We start from the raw sequence: 17620 nt of genomic DNA on the forward strand, positions 1-17620 counted from the left end.
CAAATGAATGGGCTGTGATTTTAGTATTTTTAAGCAGAGGTCAGTAATTTGTACGGCCCTCGGAGAGGATGTTGAAAATATTGAAATTGCCCTTGAGAGGGAAAAGGTTCCCCACCCCTGCTTTAAAGTCAAGCTTCAATTTAAGATTCACCCTGTAATAGATGTAAAACATGTGATGGAGCATTACTAACCTGACTCAGATGGTTTGTTTCACCAAACCATCCAGGAAAGCTCCACTGGAAGCCATTTGGAAAGGGCAGGCACTTTCAAAAATACTTGGCAGGTGATTGGATCAATCTGTCTATCACCTTCTATCATGGGCCACTTCTGATTGGTTAACAATGGCTGGTACATGTGGAGCACAGCACTTCTGATTGGTGTGGATGACTGACACACAAGAAGGAAAAAACAAAAAAAATGTAAAAAGAAATCGCAGGCTTTGAGATTTCATAATCGCATCATTTCAAATCGCAATTTCGATTTACAATCGATTAATCGTTCAGCCCTACTGCCGTCTTTGTAGGCACCGGTCTTTACTTTTTTACCGCAAAGCATTGATTCACCAAGGAGAAAGATCTTTTTCAGTGAATCATAATCTCTAATCTCTGTTCTCCAAAATTGGGCATTTTTTTAGGATGATAAATCGGAGGAGGGTCATTTCCCCATATGGACACAGTGTTGAAACCCTCATGTTGTCTCTGAGATTAAGGCCTTTCTCCCTGCATCAGTGGAGAAGGTGCTATGTCTTCCGAACATTTCTACAGTCCTTGGTGTTGGAAAGCCCCCAATACTGACCCCAGACCAGCCCCCACCCCCCTACCCCACCACCTTCATAGTCTCTGTGGAGCCGAAAGATGAAGAGCACAGAGCAGGCATGAGGGGCTCGCAGTTATATTTGCTGTCTGCTACGAAAGAGTGGAGAGAGAAGGGGCGGATGGGAGGAGTTCAAATCTATAAAAAAAATAAAAAAAAGCTGGTAAAAAAACAACACAGGAACGAAAAAGAAAGGGAGAAGGGTTGCCATGGTAACAGAAATATGGCTGCTCTTCAAAAACCTTGAATGTAGGTGGTGGTGAGATGAGTGTATGTGTGTTTTTCCTCCTCGTCTTTCCCTTTCAGCTTTGCAGATATTATGGATGTGCTGGATCCTTTTTGATATCACTGAGGAACTGAAATGCCATCAGCTTTCTTTTTTTTTGTGTGGCCTCAGGGTGGTGTTTCTGGGCATGAGGAACATAGAGGGCTAGTGTGAAATGTGGGTTAGGCCCAACAGAACCCCCCCCCAAGCCAAGTAGGGGTTTATTTGGCAGTCGCTGTTGGTCTTGAAAAAGCTTGAAAACGTGTTTCGTACTCAATGCAGAGATTCAGATTGTCCCCCTGAAATCAAGGGGGTTTTGGTGAATAGAAGCGGAATACATGTTTTAAAGCAAACGCCTATAATCCAAAGCCCTTTCTTGGGATCCTCGCCATATGTGTCAATCTGGAAACCTGACACCACTTGAAGGGATGATCTTACAGCCAGATATGGACTCAAGAGGGCAGAGGAGGATCACTGGAGGAATGCAGCCTTTTGACAACGACCCCTGCCGTCACCTTTCTGCAGAGGCACTTTAGTGTTAGAACCTGAATGTAGGGCAAGTTGTCTTAATTATCTTCATTCAATTAGCCTGTAACCCCCCCCCCCTCCCAGAACTCATCATCTCTCCTCTTCTTCGTTTGAACATCTTTTGATTTGCTCACTCTCGACACTGAGGGATAACATCCTGATGTCGGACAAAGAAGCTGTGATGCTTCAGCAGTCGTAACAAGTTTAGTTAATCAACTTGGAATTTCAAAACGCGTATAACTGGCTCGGATGGTCGTCCAACATTAATCTAGTTTCAAAGTATTATACCATTACTGGCTTTATTTTGATCAGCTTATGCGGATTAACAGAAATGAATGTACACTAAAAGTCAAATACACAAACAGGCTGCAGTGTTTCCTCTGATGTCCTCAACTGGGATCCAAGTGTTTTGGTCATTTTTCCTTTTCATGGAGCATCTGTCTCGGGTCACAGATTTTGGCTTGTTCCCCTAATGTACAAATGAGATTTGTAGAGGATGGGTGGCTGGTGACTAAAAGAAGTGGTCAATAGGAATAATGTTCTGATGACAGTATACGTCAACATGACTATAAAGTGGGATCTTTAACACATGCAGAGACATTAAGAGGATATATCTAAACGGTACAGAAAGATCTCTGTTGGCCATGTGCCCCCCTCCCAGTTTATTACCTGGTATTATCCCACCCCCTGTGTCTGAGGATGGGCTGTACCTAATGTTGTGTCTATTAAAGATATAAATCACCAAATGTTTTCTCAGATCTTGGAATCATGGTCATATTGCTTCTGGAGTACAAAGTCCTATGCAGTGCTGTAAAACTCTGTTTATACCTTTTGAACAAGGCAATGCGGAAATAGGAGTTTCTCTGTACTCATTGACCTTTCCTTCCTCTCAGATGCTACACATGTTTAACACAAGGATATCAAACACTTAAGGCTACCAATATTACCCAAAATTGATGAGTTACCAAGCGCTTGATTTTTTAAAAAAATGATTTTTATTTATATGTTTTACTTCTTCATGAAAACGATTTGATTAAAACTAAATGCGTGGATAAGAGACAGTATCAGTAAGTTTGCCACGGAGAATTCTGTAGGTTTCTGAAGAATGGACAGAAACAGAAAGTGTCCTGCCACACTTGTTGTCTCACTCTCCTCCCATTATCTTGGTATCTTTGATAAATGAATGTTAGGCTGTGCTGTGTGTAGAGCCCATTATGCTAAACATACTGAAAACTGTCAGTAACAAAAGCATCTTAACAGAATCGTCTAAGATGCTTGTATCCAACATCACACCCCCTGTTACATGCTTCTTTGTCTTCTCAATCAGTTTGTATTGTGGATGTGCCGTTCCCTCCTCCTGTGCCCAAGATGTCAGTTTGCTGCTCTCTCTAACTGTACGTCTCCCCTGTTCTGTCCAGGTACGGGAGAAAGTGGCAAGAGCACCTTCATCAAGCAGATGAGGATCATTCATGGAGCCGGGTACTCAGACGAAGATAAGAGAGGCTTCATCCGGCTTGTTTACCAAAACATCTTCACCTCCATGCAGGCCATGATCCGCGCCACCGAGACCCTCAAGATCCCCTACAAATTTGAACAGAATCGGGTAAGGACACACTCACAGAAATAAGACAATATTCTTTACTTCCTTCCAGTCAGTTGTTTGAGTCCCCTTTGATTATTTTTAAGGTGGCCTCTTAAACAAAATATACTTTATTTATCCAAATAAATGGAATTAGATGCTGACAATGGGCGCACAATAAAACTACATAATTATAGTCTATCAATTTATGCTAAAGTGGTTTTCCATTTCAGTCCCTTAGAGCTGACTAGGTTTGTTATTGTGATCTTCTAATTGAGGACTGATTTACACCTGAGATGCAAGGTTCATTTAGTCCACCACTCATTAGGACAGAAATCCGGCACTATATTTCACAAGGACCAATATTTGGCAAATAGATGACATCAATCATAAGATGCATTTTACTGTTGCCACCCACAGATCAATTAGTGTAGATGACATCACTTATTTAATGTTGACAGCAAAATAGCCTCATATTTACATTAAAAAAAAAATCTGTTTTTTCCCCCCCCCGTGGTGCCCCATAATAAAATATTTTCATTAAAACAAATCACAACCTTCTGGAGTATGTAATATTGGTTGTAGATGAAGAACAATATTTGTTTGTTTCATATATTATTGTTAAGCGCCATTATAGCATTAGATTAGATCATTGTTACCAATACACAGCAAACAATACTTTCTCCACAAAAGATGGATTACAGATATGTCCAAAATCTTGGCAACAACTTTTTTGTTTGCCCTGTTCTCTCACTGCTCCTCCCCACTGTCCTTTATCTGGTTTTAACCCACCTTTTTTCCCCTTACCTGTGTTTTCCAGTCTAACGCCATGATCGTCAAGGAGGTGGACATCGAGAAGATCAGTGGGTTTGACTTTCACTTCATTGCAGCTATCAAATGCCTTTGGTCCGACCCGGGCATCCAGGAGGCCTACGACCGCCGCCGGGAGTACCAGCTCTCTGACTCCACTAAATAGTAAGTCTGCGTGCATTCCAATGTTGTTTTTGTGAGTTTATCTATGGCGCTGGTTCGGGGACTGATACAGATTTACCAGATTTTTTATTTGAATTTGCAATGATTTAATTAGGATCCCTTTGCCAATTAAAGGTTACAACAGTTGGTAATGTATCTGTTCCCTAATCTGTGTGAAACGGATTGAATTTTTTACAAATGAGTTATGTGGAAACGTTTTGTTTGCGTGTTTGTGGCATCCTCAAATGCATCCAGGATTTGTACAATGTAGGTGTGTCTTTGCTGAAATGAACATGACAACGTGCATGCATGCAGATCGTTTGTTAAAGTATCAGGTCCCCATCATCAAGAAAGAATAATATATTGGTCACACTATTTCTGTTCACAAATGTACCGATTGACTTATATTGCATTTTTTTATGATTTCTGAAACTAGATAACCCACGGTTAAGTGTAAATATTTGTTTGGTTTAATTTGTGGCACAGAGACCGAGTTGTTCCTAGAGATCGGGTCACAACAGTTTTAGTAACTAGGATGTGTTGTTGTTGCTGCAGGTCGTGTTTAATTACCTGTCAATCATTTCCTTGTGTGTTTTGTAATGTATGCAACACGGTAGCATTTTGTCACACACATCTGACTAGTTTCTAAATTCACCAGCTAATTTAACAATCCCATATGAAAAATGTACGAGGTCACTGCTATTTGGCTATTTAATTGTTGGGTATTGTCCACCTTGAACGTTTATCTCTAGTATATAATAATTTGTATCTAATTTGTTAGTGCCAAGTGTCTTTTGGGTTCCATACCCGGTCTCCACCAGCTATTAGAGGGTCACTTTTACTGATGTCATTTTAAGGCTGTTATTTAGGTTTGCCTTTTACTTTTTTTCCCAAATGTGTCAGCCGCCTCTTCTATGGCTTTGTGCGTTTGCCACACTTGCATTGTAATAATGTATGTGACCCCAGGGCTAAATGGCTTAAAGTCATTTTACTCACTCTCTAGTGCCCCCTGGCTGTGGATTTGTATTACTACACTTTAATGCTGCTTCAAGTCAGCATGAATGCAGGTGTGCTTGCCATCTAGCCACAATTAAATATGTGCAAATGATTGAGGTGCTCCTCATTTGCAAAAGTCATTAAGAAAAGAGGCACGTATACTTGAGTGAGGCGGTTTGAGATCATTGTCTTGAATGATCTAGGGGTGGTTTTCTTTTCTTAACAGCTGCAGACATTCCCACATGTTAGGTACATATATAAGCGGGAATAGCACGTTATTTAGGGTCCTGTGCTCCCCTCCAGCATAGATGTTAGACATTTCTTTTAATGATATCACCATAATGTAGAAGAAAGCTGGTTTCTGCACAAACATCTGCAATGGTAAAATGAGGACATTGATATATGATGTGTGTAAATGTCTATGTTATGTTAAATATGCAGGCTATTTGTTTTTGCATGTGTGTATAAGTGAATAAGATAAGGAAATCATTAAATATGTTTATATGTTAGTGTTATCCACACTGTTATCATGTATATCTCCAGTTACCTTAGTGATATAGACCGTGTGACTGCGGAGGGATACGTTCCCACCCAGCAGGATGTGCTGAGGGTCCGTGTGCCCACCACGGGTATTATAGAGTACCCGTTTGACCTGGAGAACGTCATCTTCAGGTATCCCGATGGCACCAGGACTGCAGCATCACAGTGGTCTAGAGGACAGAAACCACTGATATCTGTCAGGACATGAACTCATCGTTAAGCAGGGGCTAAGCTTTTGTAAAGTACTACTAAACTATTTGTACCCAAGAGTTCACACCCCTGGAGCCTGTCAGTGCTATTCCAACGCGATTACAAACTTTAAAATGCCCTTACTTTTGTTTAAATAATAAACATTATCCTACAGAGAAATATATAGATGATGTTGTGTTTAGATCAAATGAGCAACATCAGTCAACCTGATTTAAGATATCAGTGGTTTGTGTTCAGTAAAATGCTAATGTTCTGGCTCCACGATTAAACTAAAGCCAGACATGCTGCACTGTAGTGTTTTGGGAGCACCCTCTAAATACCAGATGAAGAAGGATTAGGGATGTCAAAGGTTCTCCAGGAAGCAGCTGTCAAATCAGAGAAGCTATCGGGAGCAGTTTGAAAATTGAAATACAAAACAATTAGAACTTTTTAGAATGGCTTGCGTATGGATCATGCTTCCTTCTATCTTTGGTATCATACTTGTCCTTCTTTATCTAACGAAGGGGCTGCTGTTTCTGCTGCTGAGGTCACTGCTACTACAGTCACTATTGCCACCTCACTGTCTGTAAAATAATCAACATGCACAAATTGTCTTAAATTGAAAGCTGCAGTTTCAAATTAACAGCTTGTGTTGGTTTTTGGACAGAGTGGTGGAGCAGTGACCCTAACTAACACCCTAATGTTTCTGAGTTGTGGCCTTTTCTGTGAAGCTTCCTCAACAGGACTGATCCACACTTCCTGAATTGGCAGGGGGGGTTGCGGTAATTGCCTGTCATGCTTTATATAACTGTTTTCTGTCTGTTTTTCTCTTTATCTCTCTTTTTCCCCTCGACCGGCCTGCCTGTAGTTATCTTTCCGATCTGGATCGTATTGCAGATCCCGGCTATCTTCCCACTCAGCAGGATGTGCTCAGGGTGCGCATCCCCACTACAGGAATCATAGAGTACCCATTCGACTTGCAAAGCATCATTTTCAGGTAGAAAGACGCCTGTTTTGGCTCAGTCCCGTCCTTTATCATCATTAACCCATACGCCATCTGATGTTGTGTCAAAAGCGCCACATAAACCATGCTTTTGTCCTCCCAATGAATGGAAACAACGTGTTACCGTTTAATTTATGCTTTTTTTTCGCACTCAAGTGTCTCTATTCCATTCTTGCTTCATAACCATTCCCTCTAATCATGTGAACGAAAGTCATTGCCAGATAACATGTTCCTCAGTCCTACACTTAGCTCCTGTCACCAACAGCAATGGTACCACACATAACACAACCCCCTAATGAACACAAAGTCCTACATTCTGGTGCCCGGTCTCTGTAAATAGGTCACCTCCTCTCCTCCTCCTCCTCCTCTCCTCCTTTCCTCTCCGGCTGGCAGAAGAAACGAGGTCGTCCTCTCCGGTGGAGGAGTGTTATTTTGGGCAGCAGGTCCTGCAGGGCCTATATTGGCCCCGCGTCTCAGTGGACCACAGTGGACTGGGCCACCACCAGGGGGCACCATTGCCTTGTGAATTATATTAACTTTGTGAAGCCCTCTCAAAGACCATAATGCACCTGGTCTTGGGGTTTGCATTAGTGCATTCGAAAGGTGCAACATTATACAGAATGATAGCCTTTAAACTATCCATATGCCTTTTTACGTAATGGCTTGGCATTAAAGGCTCCTGACGGGAAATATTCGATTGAATCGGTTGTCACAAATGAACGCTTAATGAAACTGGGACCTTAACTCCCTGACGAGTGAAGGGTGACCTTCTGAAGGAGAAGCTCAGGGAACCTGAAACCTTTGGAGGATTCAGGAAGTATTTCAGACAGGATTGCTGTTCATGAATGGCTTTAGCGCTTCAGGCTCATGTGCTGAGGCTTTTATGTCAGTATTTTGCTAGGTTAGTTGTATTAGTTTGTCTTTAAGGAAATGTGTATATATACCACACTTCTTCTGATGCCCTTTTTTCAGCTTCTAGCTTCTCATTGGGTTACATAGGAGGCATTCTTCTACAATGAAAAGGATCCCACCATCAGAGGTGCCCCCTGTATCTTTCATCAACCTGTCCTCTTTCTGTCACTATCTTAGTTTCTGTACCCCTCTCCATGTCATTTTTTGTCCCTTTTTTACTTTATGTTCTTCCTTTCACCCCATTTGTCTTTGACAAGTGTTTTTCAAAACTTCACAGAACGTTTTTGTGTGGTGTTTTATCACACAGTCCCGAGAAGGTTGAGAAAGCTGTCTAGTAGATAAATGAATGACCCTCCACTTTCACCATAGCACACACAGAAGTACAGACTGATCTAGTATCAGATGTGATCCACGACCACATAAATGCCACTTGGTTTAAGAAAACCAGTCATATATTTATTTTGAAAAAATGTATATCCTTCACATTTTATTTGCACAATCTGACAGACAATCTGCTAAGCTGCTGCGCCGTGCTTTTTAAAAATGTTCTTACAACGGCTTCTGCTTAGACACTGTGACTGGGCTTTTGACAAACAATGTAAATCCTTCCTAAACTGAGTGGCATTTGATGTAAAACTGATCCTACATCGCTCTGAAGCGGGAAGCTTTCATCTTTGTGGTGGCATGCATGGCTCAACTATTTACAAGGACAAAAGCATCTTCACACTGCACATGTGTGTTTCTTGTTTATTTGTTGTTTCTTTAGTTTCCTGCCAAATATAGAGTTCTGCACACGTTTAAATTTGATTAATCCACTTGTTAAGGTGTTGAATCCATCAGGTGTTGTTGTTTTCTCCAAAAGGTTTGCTTAAAATATCTATAGGACTGCAAAATATTCTCTTTGTTCTTTTTAAACAGACAATCAGGACCAAATGATGGATTCATATGTCCCAGAGTGACAGACTATGTCTTTATTTAGATCATGTGCTAAATATGTTCAGGAAGACGCCAGAGAATGTCTTTAGGACAGCTGGACCTGAAACTAAAATGTTCCTTTTATTTTAGAGGAACCTTATACACTTTTTGTTTTACACAAAGCATAATTCAATATGTGGAATATAGTTGAATAAATAAGGTCCAAAACTACCTGTAAATATATCTTGATGGATTCAAAACCTTCAAAACAATTATTATCCATTAGGCCAGAAATTGGCGATACCTTTTGACGATGTGAACTACTAGCTAAAACAAAGCTAGCCAACCTAGAGCTAAATGCTCGCAAGGTTTTCCCCTTTTTGATTCTTCACTCATTATCCAACCATTCCCCTTCATCCTGCCGTCAGGATGGTGGATGTAGGGGGTCAGAGGTCAGAGAGGAGGAAGTGGATTCACTGCTTCGAGAACGTCACCTCCATCATGTTCCTCGTGGCGCTGAGCGAGTACGACCAGGTCCTGGTGGAGTCCGACAACGAGGTAGGTGGACGTTACACATGACCATTCATTCAAAACGTATCTTCACACACAAACATAGAAACAGTATTGCAGTAATGTGTCATGAACTTCTTACACCTAAACAAGATGTCTCAACCGTTGATACTAAACATGACTGTTCTTTCTACACCAGAACCGTATGGAGGAGAGTAAAGCTCTGTTCAGGACTATCATCACCTACCCCTGGTTTCAAAACTCCTCCGTCATCCTCTTCCTCAACAAGAAGGACCTGCTAGAGGAGAAGATCTCCTACTCACACTTGGTGGACTATTTCCCAGAGTTTGATGGTAGGTCCTTTTTATCTGTGAGTGTGTATACGAGTGTGCTTGCGTGGGTCTGTTGAATAATCTAGCAATGTACATTTGGGAGTCGCCCCCTTAGATAAATGACTGTAGTTTATGTGAATGTGTTTTTTAATGATAAAACACCACTTTGAAATGATTATACCCATAAAATAGTATTGATGTTCCCACCTTAAAACCAACCAGTCGATTATCTGCTACCTTATCAATTTATTTGTCTATCTATAAGAAGGTTGGGGCATAATGTAAAACGACCAAACACTAAGAATCGTGTTTTTGCTAACACAGAATGAGCCCTTCATATATAAATATGGGTCAGGTCCTCTTCCACTACAGTAGCCCAAACACACTGACTCCAGAGTCTTAGACATTTCTTGACACAATATTTTATCCATTTAGCCAGTACTTAGAATACGGGTTGCTATCTATGTAAAGCGAGATGCAACACTTGCTTGTTATCAAATGCTGATAGCATTTAACTCCCTTGAAAAACTCATTCTGATATATTTACATTTATGTTAATGTTTTTATTACACAAATGTTATAAGATGTGATCATTATTACATTTGAGTGAGTAGGACCAAGCCAGGCTAGCCGCCTCTCCCCAGTCTTTATGCTAAGCTAATCATCACTTTTAACACTAGAACCGCCATCGGGTCAATTTTACCCACAGCTGTTTTTTTATTATATGTAACTTTTTTTCAATAAAATATTAAAGTCTCCCAGTCCGTGACTTTTCCTGAAAGTGTGTTATGTAGCACCCTCTGTTGTTAAAAATTGTCAATAATATAAAGTCAGATTGAAGAAATCGCCCAAGAAATTGCCATTTATACCTATTTCCGCCAGCGGGTCATATTGACTCCACCCCTTTTCGCGCTATTGATTTTGCGTGTAAACATAAACATGACGTGTTGCTATAGCAACGCCTGTTGTCTACTGTGTTTCCTTATAGATAGATAGATAGATAGATAGATATATTGATAGATAGTTATAGAGATAGATTGATTGAGAGATAGATAGTTATAGATAGATAGATAGGGTCTGCAGTCTGGGTTATCTACAGTCTGTAGTGAAGGAGTGCGCTCCCGCTCACGGGAGACTGCTAGCGCTCCGCAGCAAACAGCTGTTTGCTTTTCACCCAACAGACAACCGCCTCACGAAACGCTATGTTGTAGCGTTAATAAACTAAAAGAAAAAGAAGCCGAAAAGCTGAGACTCCACAGAATCTATTGGTATAGGTTTCATCCCTGTGCGATCAAAACTCACTGTTCAATAAAAGAACATTTTACCTTGAAAATCAATGCATTCTAATAGCGGGTCAATTTGACCCGGTGGCGGTTTTAGCTATACAAAAAGCTCTAGCAGTTCTAGGGTTAAAGGACAGCCGTTATCAATAAAAAATAAGCTTGTTTCCAAAAGTGCTGACCTACTCCTTTTAATCAGTTTGTATAAATACTATAATATATGTTTACATGTGTCTGCCTATCTCTGATTCTCAGGTCCACAGAGAGATGCACAGGCAGCGCGGGAGTTCATCCTCAAGATGTTTGTGGACTTAAACCCCGACAGCGACAAGATCATCTACTCTCACTTCACCTGTGCCACGGACACTGAGAACATCCGCTTTGTGTTTGCAGCTGTCAAAGACACCATCCTACAGCTCAATCTCAAAGAGTACAACCTGGTGTGAGGGCCCTACGTACGACGCACATCTCCTCCCCATTGCACAAATGCACACCTCTTTGGGAGTGTGCACTCAAGTTCACATGCATTACACAGCACACCATGCCGGCACACAAACACACACCAACAGAATCCTTACCTTTTTTTTCCTCCACTACAGTACATTCGCAAACCTCCCACATGCAAACGCCGCCCCTCCTCTTTCACCAAAGCTCTCCCTCTTCCTCTGTCGCTCGGCAGCTTGTTTGGTGTTTGTGTGTGTGTAGTACGTGTGTGTGTTTGTGTGTGTGTGTGTGTGTGTGTGCGTGTGTGTGTGTGTGTATTTGGGGCAGTATTGACTAGCGAGGAGCTGAGTTTTGGTGAATAACTGCATCAAACTCTTTGGCCGTTCGGAGTTGACCCTCTGTTGTGTGAGATAAGATCCTCGTCCTTTGAGCTACTATCGGTGCGGAAGGAGGTGAATACTCTTTCTCCTGAAACCTACTAAGAACTAGCGAGTTGCTTCTTGGGACAGAGTGACCCGGACAGGAAGTGAGGTTGCACACCGGACACAAGGGGTCGGGGCTGAGGATTCTGTCTCCATCTCACATCCATGAATGTACCCAACAGTGTGAGCATCGCAATCGCAAAAAAAAAAATAGATATGAAGTAAATGCATATGTAACACACTTAAGACAAAAAGCACGAGAGGGCAAGTCATAGCTAATCAAAATCTGTTCTTTGCTGAGTTTAAAAAAATGTTTTTAATGATAGAAATGTGTTGCTACGTCTACTTATATTTATCAAATAATGGCTAAATGGAATGATGATGAGAAGTGGTAAGAAAATCTATAAAAAAACATTTAAACTAAAGACTAACATTTGAGAGAGAAGCAACCAGAAATGTACTTGACATAAGTATCCTTTAAAAGTTTCTGTGGGATTGTTTTTCTAAGTCGATCACATCGCTTCCCTCCAGATGTGTTCTGTATAGATTCACTGGGACAATCTTCCATGTGACCTTCACAGCATCTGGCTCCACTGATGCACCCCGACACCCTTATTACAAAACACTAGTAGCGGAAGAGAGCGCCCTGCTTTCAACGCAGGCTCTGCTCTGATTGGTGGAAGCAGTTGTTGAGGGGAGCGTGATGTCATCAGTGTTTATCAGCCCAAAGAGCACATCTGCAGCTCGGGCTGCAAGTAGCTTATTCAACTAAATGAAAGCTGTAAATGAAACGCACTCACACCCCGGATGTGAATGGGATCCATGCGGTAACATCTCTGACGTCACACCTGCGTCACTCAGCCGTCCAATCAGACTCACTCCCTGGCGGTGATATAGTCATCACGTCAGGATGTGCTTCTGTTTACTTTTTTTTTTTTTTTACTGTATAGTCACTTTGTTTATAAAGATTGCTTGCTTTTGAGTGGTGGTGGGGGGGGGGGCAAACCTGAAAACACACTCTGAAGTCTGCAAACATTGTTTGTGTATATTTGTTTGTAAATACATATACACGAAACACTCCTGTACAAAAACGCTCTGTGGTACACCATCTTTGGCAAAAAAACTAACAAAAAAAAGAAAAAATGATCAACTTCTTTCATTAGCATACAGTTTTTTCCTATGAATTTATGGTAGTAGTTATACTGTGATTATGGATTTTGTTCACTTTATTAATAGGACTACACAGAGCTGTTGAGGAAACGATGGAGCAGTAGTCAGAGAGAAGAGGCTCCACCAACAACCTCACGCTCCAGCGCTGGCTCCAGAGTGTACTCACTAGGGCTGGTAAAAATCTTCACAGTGTGGTGATGAGATGATTTTAAGAGTAATTAAAGATTTTTTTTTATTTATCTAATTTATGGACCAGGTTTGAAGGTGTTGATAATTTGACTGCTTTTGATTCTGTCATGTTGAAGTGCTCCTTTTCTCACGGCGGAGCCTACTTGAGTCTGAACTGCTGTAAAAAAAAACGACAAAAAAAACCGAATGTCTGGTATAGTAAGGACTTTATCTCTGCTTTCTATTTCTTATTGAGACATTTCCAGTTGTACTTCGCCATCACATCTCCATCCATGATAATACTGTTTGGTTTTCTTTAGGAGCCCTCACATTTGTTTTGTTTGATTTAAAAAAAAAAACAAAAAGGAAGAAAAAAAACAAAAAAACTTGTATTTCCTCTCGGTTTATAGACGCAGCGCTGTAATGCATACCTAGAAAAATGTACAGTACGAACGTAGGTGGACTTTTTTATCAGTGATTGAAGACCCACGCGGTCCATGCTTGCTATTTGTAATTTAACACAAAACTTCTGTTGTCGTTTTTGCATTGTTGATTTCCAGTTTTTTGAGGCTTGCTTTGATAGTGCCAGTGAAGTGCAGATATACTTTTTTGGTCTTTGACCTTTTCTACAGGTGACTTATCCTTCATCCTCATTAAGGGCTATCACAGTGCATCAGGCATCAGACAGCGGGGAGTGGAGTATAGGACCACAGTGAACCAAGTCATCCACTACTTAACCTTGTTTATAAATGGAGAATACTTGCAGTATGTGCTATAAGAAGTATAGGCAGGGTGTTAATGTAAACATAAGATGTGTATTTTGAGAGCCAACACTAAAACCCTTTTCTTTATGTCTTTCTTCATGCATCTGGCCTGTTGGTTAAAATAATTTGGTATGACAGTGTTACCTGTAACACCTAATGCAGTATAAAGACACTTATCACTAAAGACACCACTACCAGGACAAGTATTGCATGTTTCCCCAAGTATTTGACTAAATGACCATTCTCGGGACTCTGCATGTTTTAACCAATTAGCTACAAACCTTGTACTTTATTGATGACCATTTCTCCAGTTCCTACATTGATTTACTACTTGCAGCTTATGGCTTCAGTTCATGCCAGTAAGGCTTGACTCTGAGAGAGAATATATGCCACAGATGACATTTAGTCATTTTTCTTTCTTTGTGCAATGATTGCTGGTGTAGTTGTGCCTCAGAGATTCCTTGTTATTGCACTCAAAGACGCTCTGTACCAGGAGAGAAAACGTTTGAATTGGTACATTTCTTCTTAGCTGGTCAGAGTACCAATCCAATAATATCCCTCAATCTTTTTACCAAATTTAAATCTGTATACCACACTGTGTGGAACCATTATAACCTTGATTTTAAAATGGATAACTGATTTGCATTTTGGATTGGTGCACCCTTGCAGTTTTAAAAATAAATAAAATCATTCCTATCCACTACATTACCTGCATTCAAACCAAAACATGACGAAATGTTCTCTGCGGCCTATTTCAAACCACTTTGTCACTCAGAAGATGAACTAACTCCAGAAGCTATGGGAAAAGAAGAGCATCAATCTATACACTTAATTAAAAGTTTGAACACTATGTTAATTGGGCTAAAATATGTTATTTCGATGCACCAGTGTGGTCTTTAACTATCATTATGTCTGCTGAAAATGACACTAACCTTGAGCGTAAGAAAGCAGACAGCCAACTGTTAACCCTGCTGTCATAAAGTGGATGCCAGTATTTAAGTGGAGCGATATACCAGTATGGATAACCCAAGTATTTATCAGTAGTTGTGATTTACTGTGTGTTGAGTGCAACTCACTTTAATGGTGAAGAACCATGTTGTATTTTAAAACTTGACACTACAACTATGGCACATGGTGAAGGGCTGACTGCCTGTTAGTGTGGGTTTGGTAGTGAGTTTAGCAGCCGAGTGTTGCACTGTGTGCTTTCGACACTTTTTATCAACATGTATGCGCTGAAGAGAGGGAAGGCAAGACTGTAAAGACACCTCAACCTCCTTCTCATTTTTGTCTGTTTTGAGCAATGACCACACACTCTTATTTATTGCCTTTCATTGCCTTGAATAATGAAAGATGGTGTTGCCGGCCCTTGGTGGTTTCGGAGCTCGCTCTGTGACCTTCTTGGGTGGCCGTGGTTGTGTGATTTCTCTTCCTGCAGGCTTGTTAAAATGAGTGGAATCAAAATTATCTTTCAACATCAGTGTGGAGTCAGTGCATATTCGAATCGTTAATTTTACTCCCTTTTTTGTGTTTTTAATTTCCTGTATGATAAAGAAAACATTACCAGAACTCTATTATTTAGGACCACTTGATTTTTTTTTCCTCACTCCAATTAAACCTGAAGGTCAATTGTGTAGTGGTGTATAAAATGCTGTTTTTTTCTGTATGTAAACCAAATGTAAATTATGTATTATACTGAGTGTGCCAACCCCACTCTCTGTAGAGCCAGGCTCTCTCTAAGTGCCAACGCTGTGGTCATCATCAGAGGACCACCACCACCACCTGAGATGGTCTCCCCTTTTTAAATAAAACACACCAGAGACTAAAAGGATAGTTGATTAAGTACACACAAAGACTTTATTCTGTATTTAAGATTGAAGATTTAAAAAATAATCTGCTGTTTTTTTTTAAGAAACTGTAATTATAATTGCATGTGCTGTTTATTTTGTGTTGGAAGTGAGGGCTTTGATGTTTCATTGAAGCAGGGAGCCCTGAATGAAGGGGGTTCAATCAGTTGGTTATCGATTATTGATTTACATAACTCTTGCCATATTTTTTTATGTGTTTCATGTATTTGTTTCAACCACTGTTGCCTGATCCTCATTCAAACATGAACATGACTTATGATCATTGCCGCCTTCTAAGAGAGAAACATAATGACAAGGTATCTGTTTTAAATTGAAATAAATTTGTTCCTATACTTGCTCATGGTGTGTGTGTGTGTGTTGAGTGGGTTTCATGATGCTTTAAAACGTAGCTGAAGAAATCTGACTTGATCATGTGTATTTCTATTTTGTAATGGTAACAAGTATCGGATTTGTGATTTTATTATAATTTCAGATTTAACAAAAAAATATTTCAAATTGCGTTTGTACATTCAAATTTGCTAAAACGTTTCGACCTATGGTGTGTTGTTGAATTGTGTAAATACATAACCCTGAATGTTTACTCAAAAGGAAATCTGTAATTTAATCAATATAAAGGTCACTTTCATTTGATTGCCTTGTTTATGTAATTCAATCTACAATTTTGTATAACAATTATGTTATAGGTGAATGAAGAACCAAGTTGAGTAGATGTGAGTGTCAGCTAGATTTTGGGACCTTTGGGGCCCCTGATGCTTGCTCAGCCCTTTGATAATCCGGCCCTCTATCAAACTCTGTGTTGGAAAGCAACCAAGTACCTTTGCTCAAATACTGAACTCAAGTACGATTTTGAAGTACTTGTACTCTACCAGAGTATTTCCATTTTCTGCTTCTCAATAATTCTAGACAATATCATTGCAGAGGTAAATGTATCTCTGCACTACAGTTATCTGACATCCCTAGTTACTTTTCAGATTAAAACTTTGCAAAAAAACAAATGAAACATGCTCAACTTTAAGCATGCATCACCTAAGATTGAACCAGTAGAATATGTTTTACTAAGAAGTAACCTAAATATTACAAAAAAGTAAGGAAGTATAACATTGTACCGTGTAAAACAATAAATATAAAACATTTCACATAACGGGAATGTTACGGCAGAATGAGTAGCCTACTTTTTTTTTTCTTTTTTTTTTTTACTTGTGATACCTGATGAAAATCATTCTGACTATATTTCTGTACCCAAGTGAGATTTTAATCACAGGACTTTTACTCATGTGGTAGTATTCTGACAGTAGGACCAAAACAGGATCTGAATACTTCTTCCACCTTTGCAGCTTGTCCGATAGGGTGACAAGGTGCCAACAAGCCACGTAAGAGTATGTTTGTGTGGGACAATGTGGGAAGTGTTATTGCAATAATAAAAGATTGTTTAGATTTCAATAATGTCCATTTAACAAAAATAAATTACATTTAAATTGGAAATATTAGCTTATGAATCACAATGTTTGGTTTGATTTGATTGAACAAACTATGCTCCTTACTAAGTATAGGATTTGCATATATTTGGTTTGAATAGATTTGTTTTCCATCCAACATGTGTCCTCCATTCCAACAAAACATGTCCACATTATTTCTTTGCAATCTCTGAGTCATGAGCTTGAGATAATAATTCTGGTCACAAAATGTCACAACAACTATTTAGGAATCACCCTCCACTGCTACACCCATAAGTAAATACATGTATATTCTTTGTTGATTGATTGATATCTGACACAGCTAAGGGGGGGACATTGTCTCAATTTGTGGGACAAATTATAAAAATGCTGTGCAGTCTCGGACAAAGTTGGACACGTGGTCCCGGGGCCCCAGAAGCCCAGCCCGGCACGAGGCTTCAGTTCCGCAATGTGTCGCAAGGGGCGCCCGCTCCTCCGCGGATCGGTTCGTTCTCCGATG

The 17620-nt window shown here is 40.1% G+C and overlaps 1 protein-coding gene across 2 annotated transcripts in view; it reads left to right on the forward strand.

Annotated features, from left to right (window-relative positions):
* The window catches only part of gna11b (guanine nucleotide binding protein (G protein), alpha 11b (Gq class)), a 24883-nt gene extending 8878 nt beyond the window's left edge, over window positions 1–16005 (forward strand). Inside the window, exons 2-8 of one of the 2 annotated variants that reach the window (XM_010796801.1) lie at window positions 3025–3209; window positions 4006–4160; window positions 5697–5825; window positions 6751–6879; window positions 9141–9270; window positions 9422–9575; window positions 11090–16005. In XM_010796801.1, coding sequence (XP_010795103.1) covers window positions 3025–3209; window positions 4006–4160; window positions 5697–5825; window positions 6751–6879; window positions 9141–9270; window positions 9422–9575; window positions 11090–11280 — 1073 coding nt within the window. In that variant the 3' untranslated portion in view covers window positions 11281–16005. The remainder of the gene's footprint in view (window positions 1–3024; window positions 3210–4005; window positions 4161–5696; window positions 5826–6750; window positions 6880–9140; window positions 9271–9421; window positions 9576–11089) is intronic. The other variant, XM_010796800.1, reaches the window with a different exon arrangement.
* The last annotated feature ends 1615 nt before the right edge of the window (window positions 16006–17620 follow it).

This window comes from Notothenia coriiceps, unplaced genomic scaffold (genome assembly GCF_000735185.1).
Source record: "Notothenia coriiceps isolate Sejong01 unplaced genomic scaffold, NC01 NC01_scaffold00037251, whole genome shotgun sequence".
Classification (NCBI taxonomy): domain Eukaryota; kingdom Metazoa; phylum Chordata; class Actinopteri; order Perciformes; family Nototheniidae; genus Notothenia; species Notothenia coriiceps.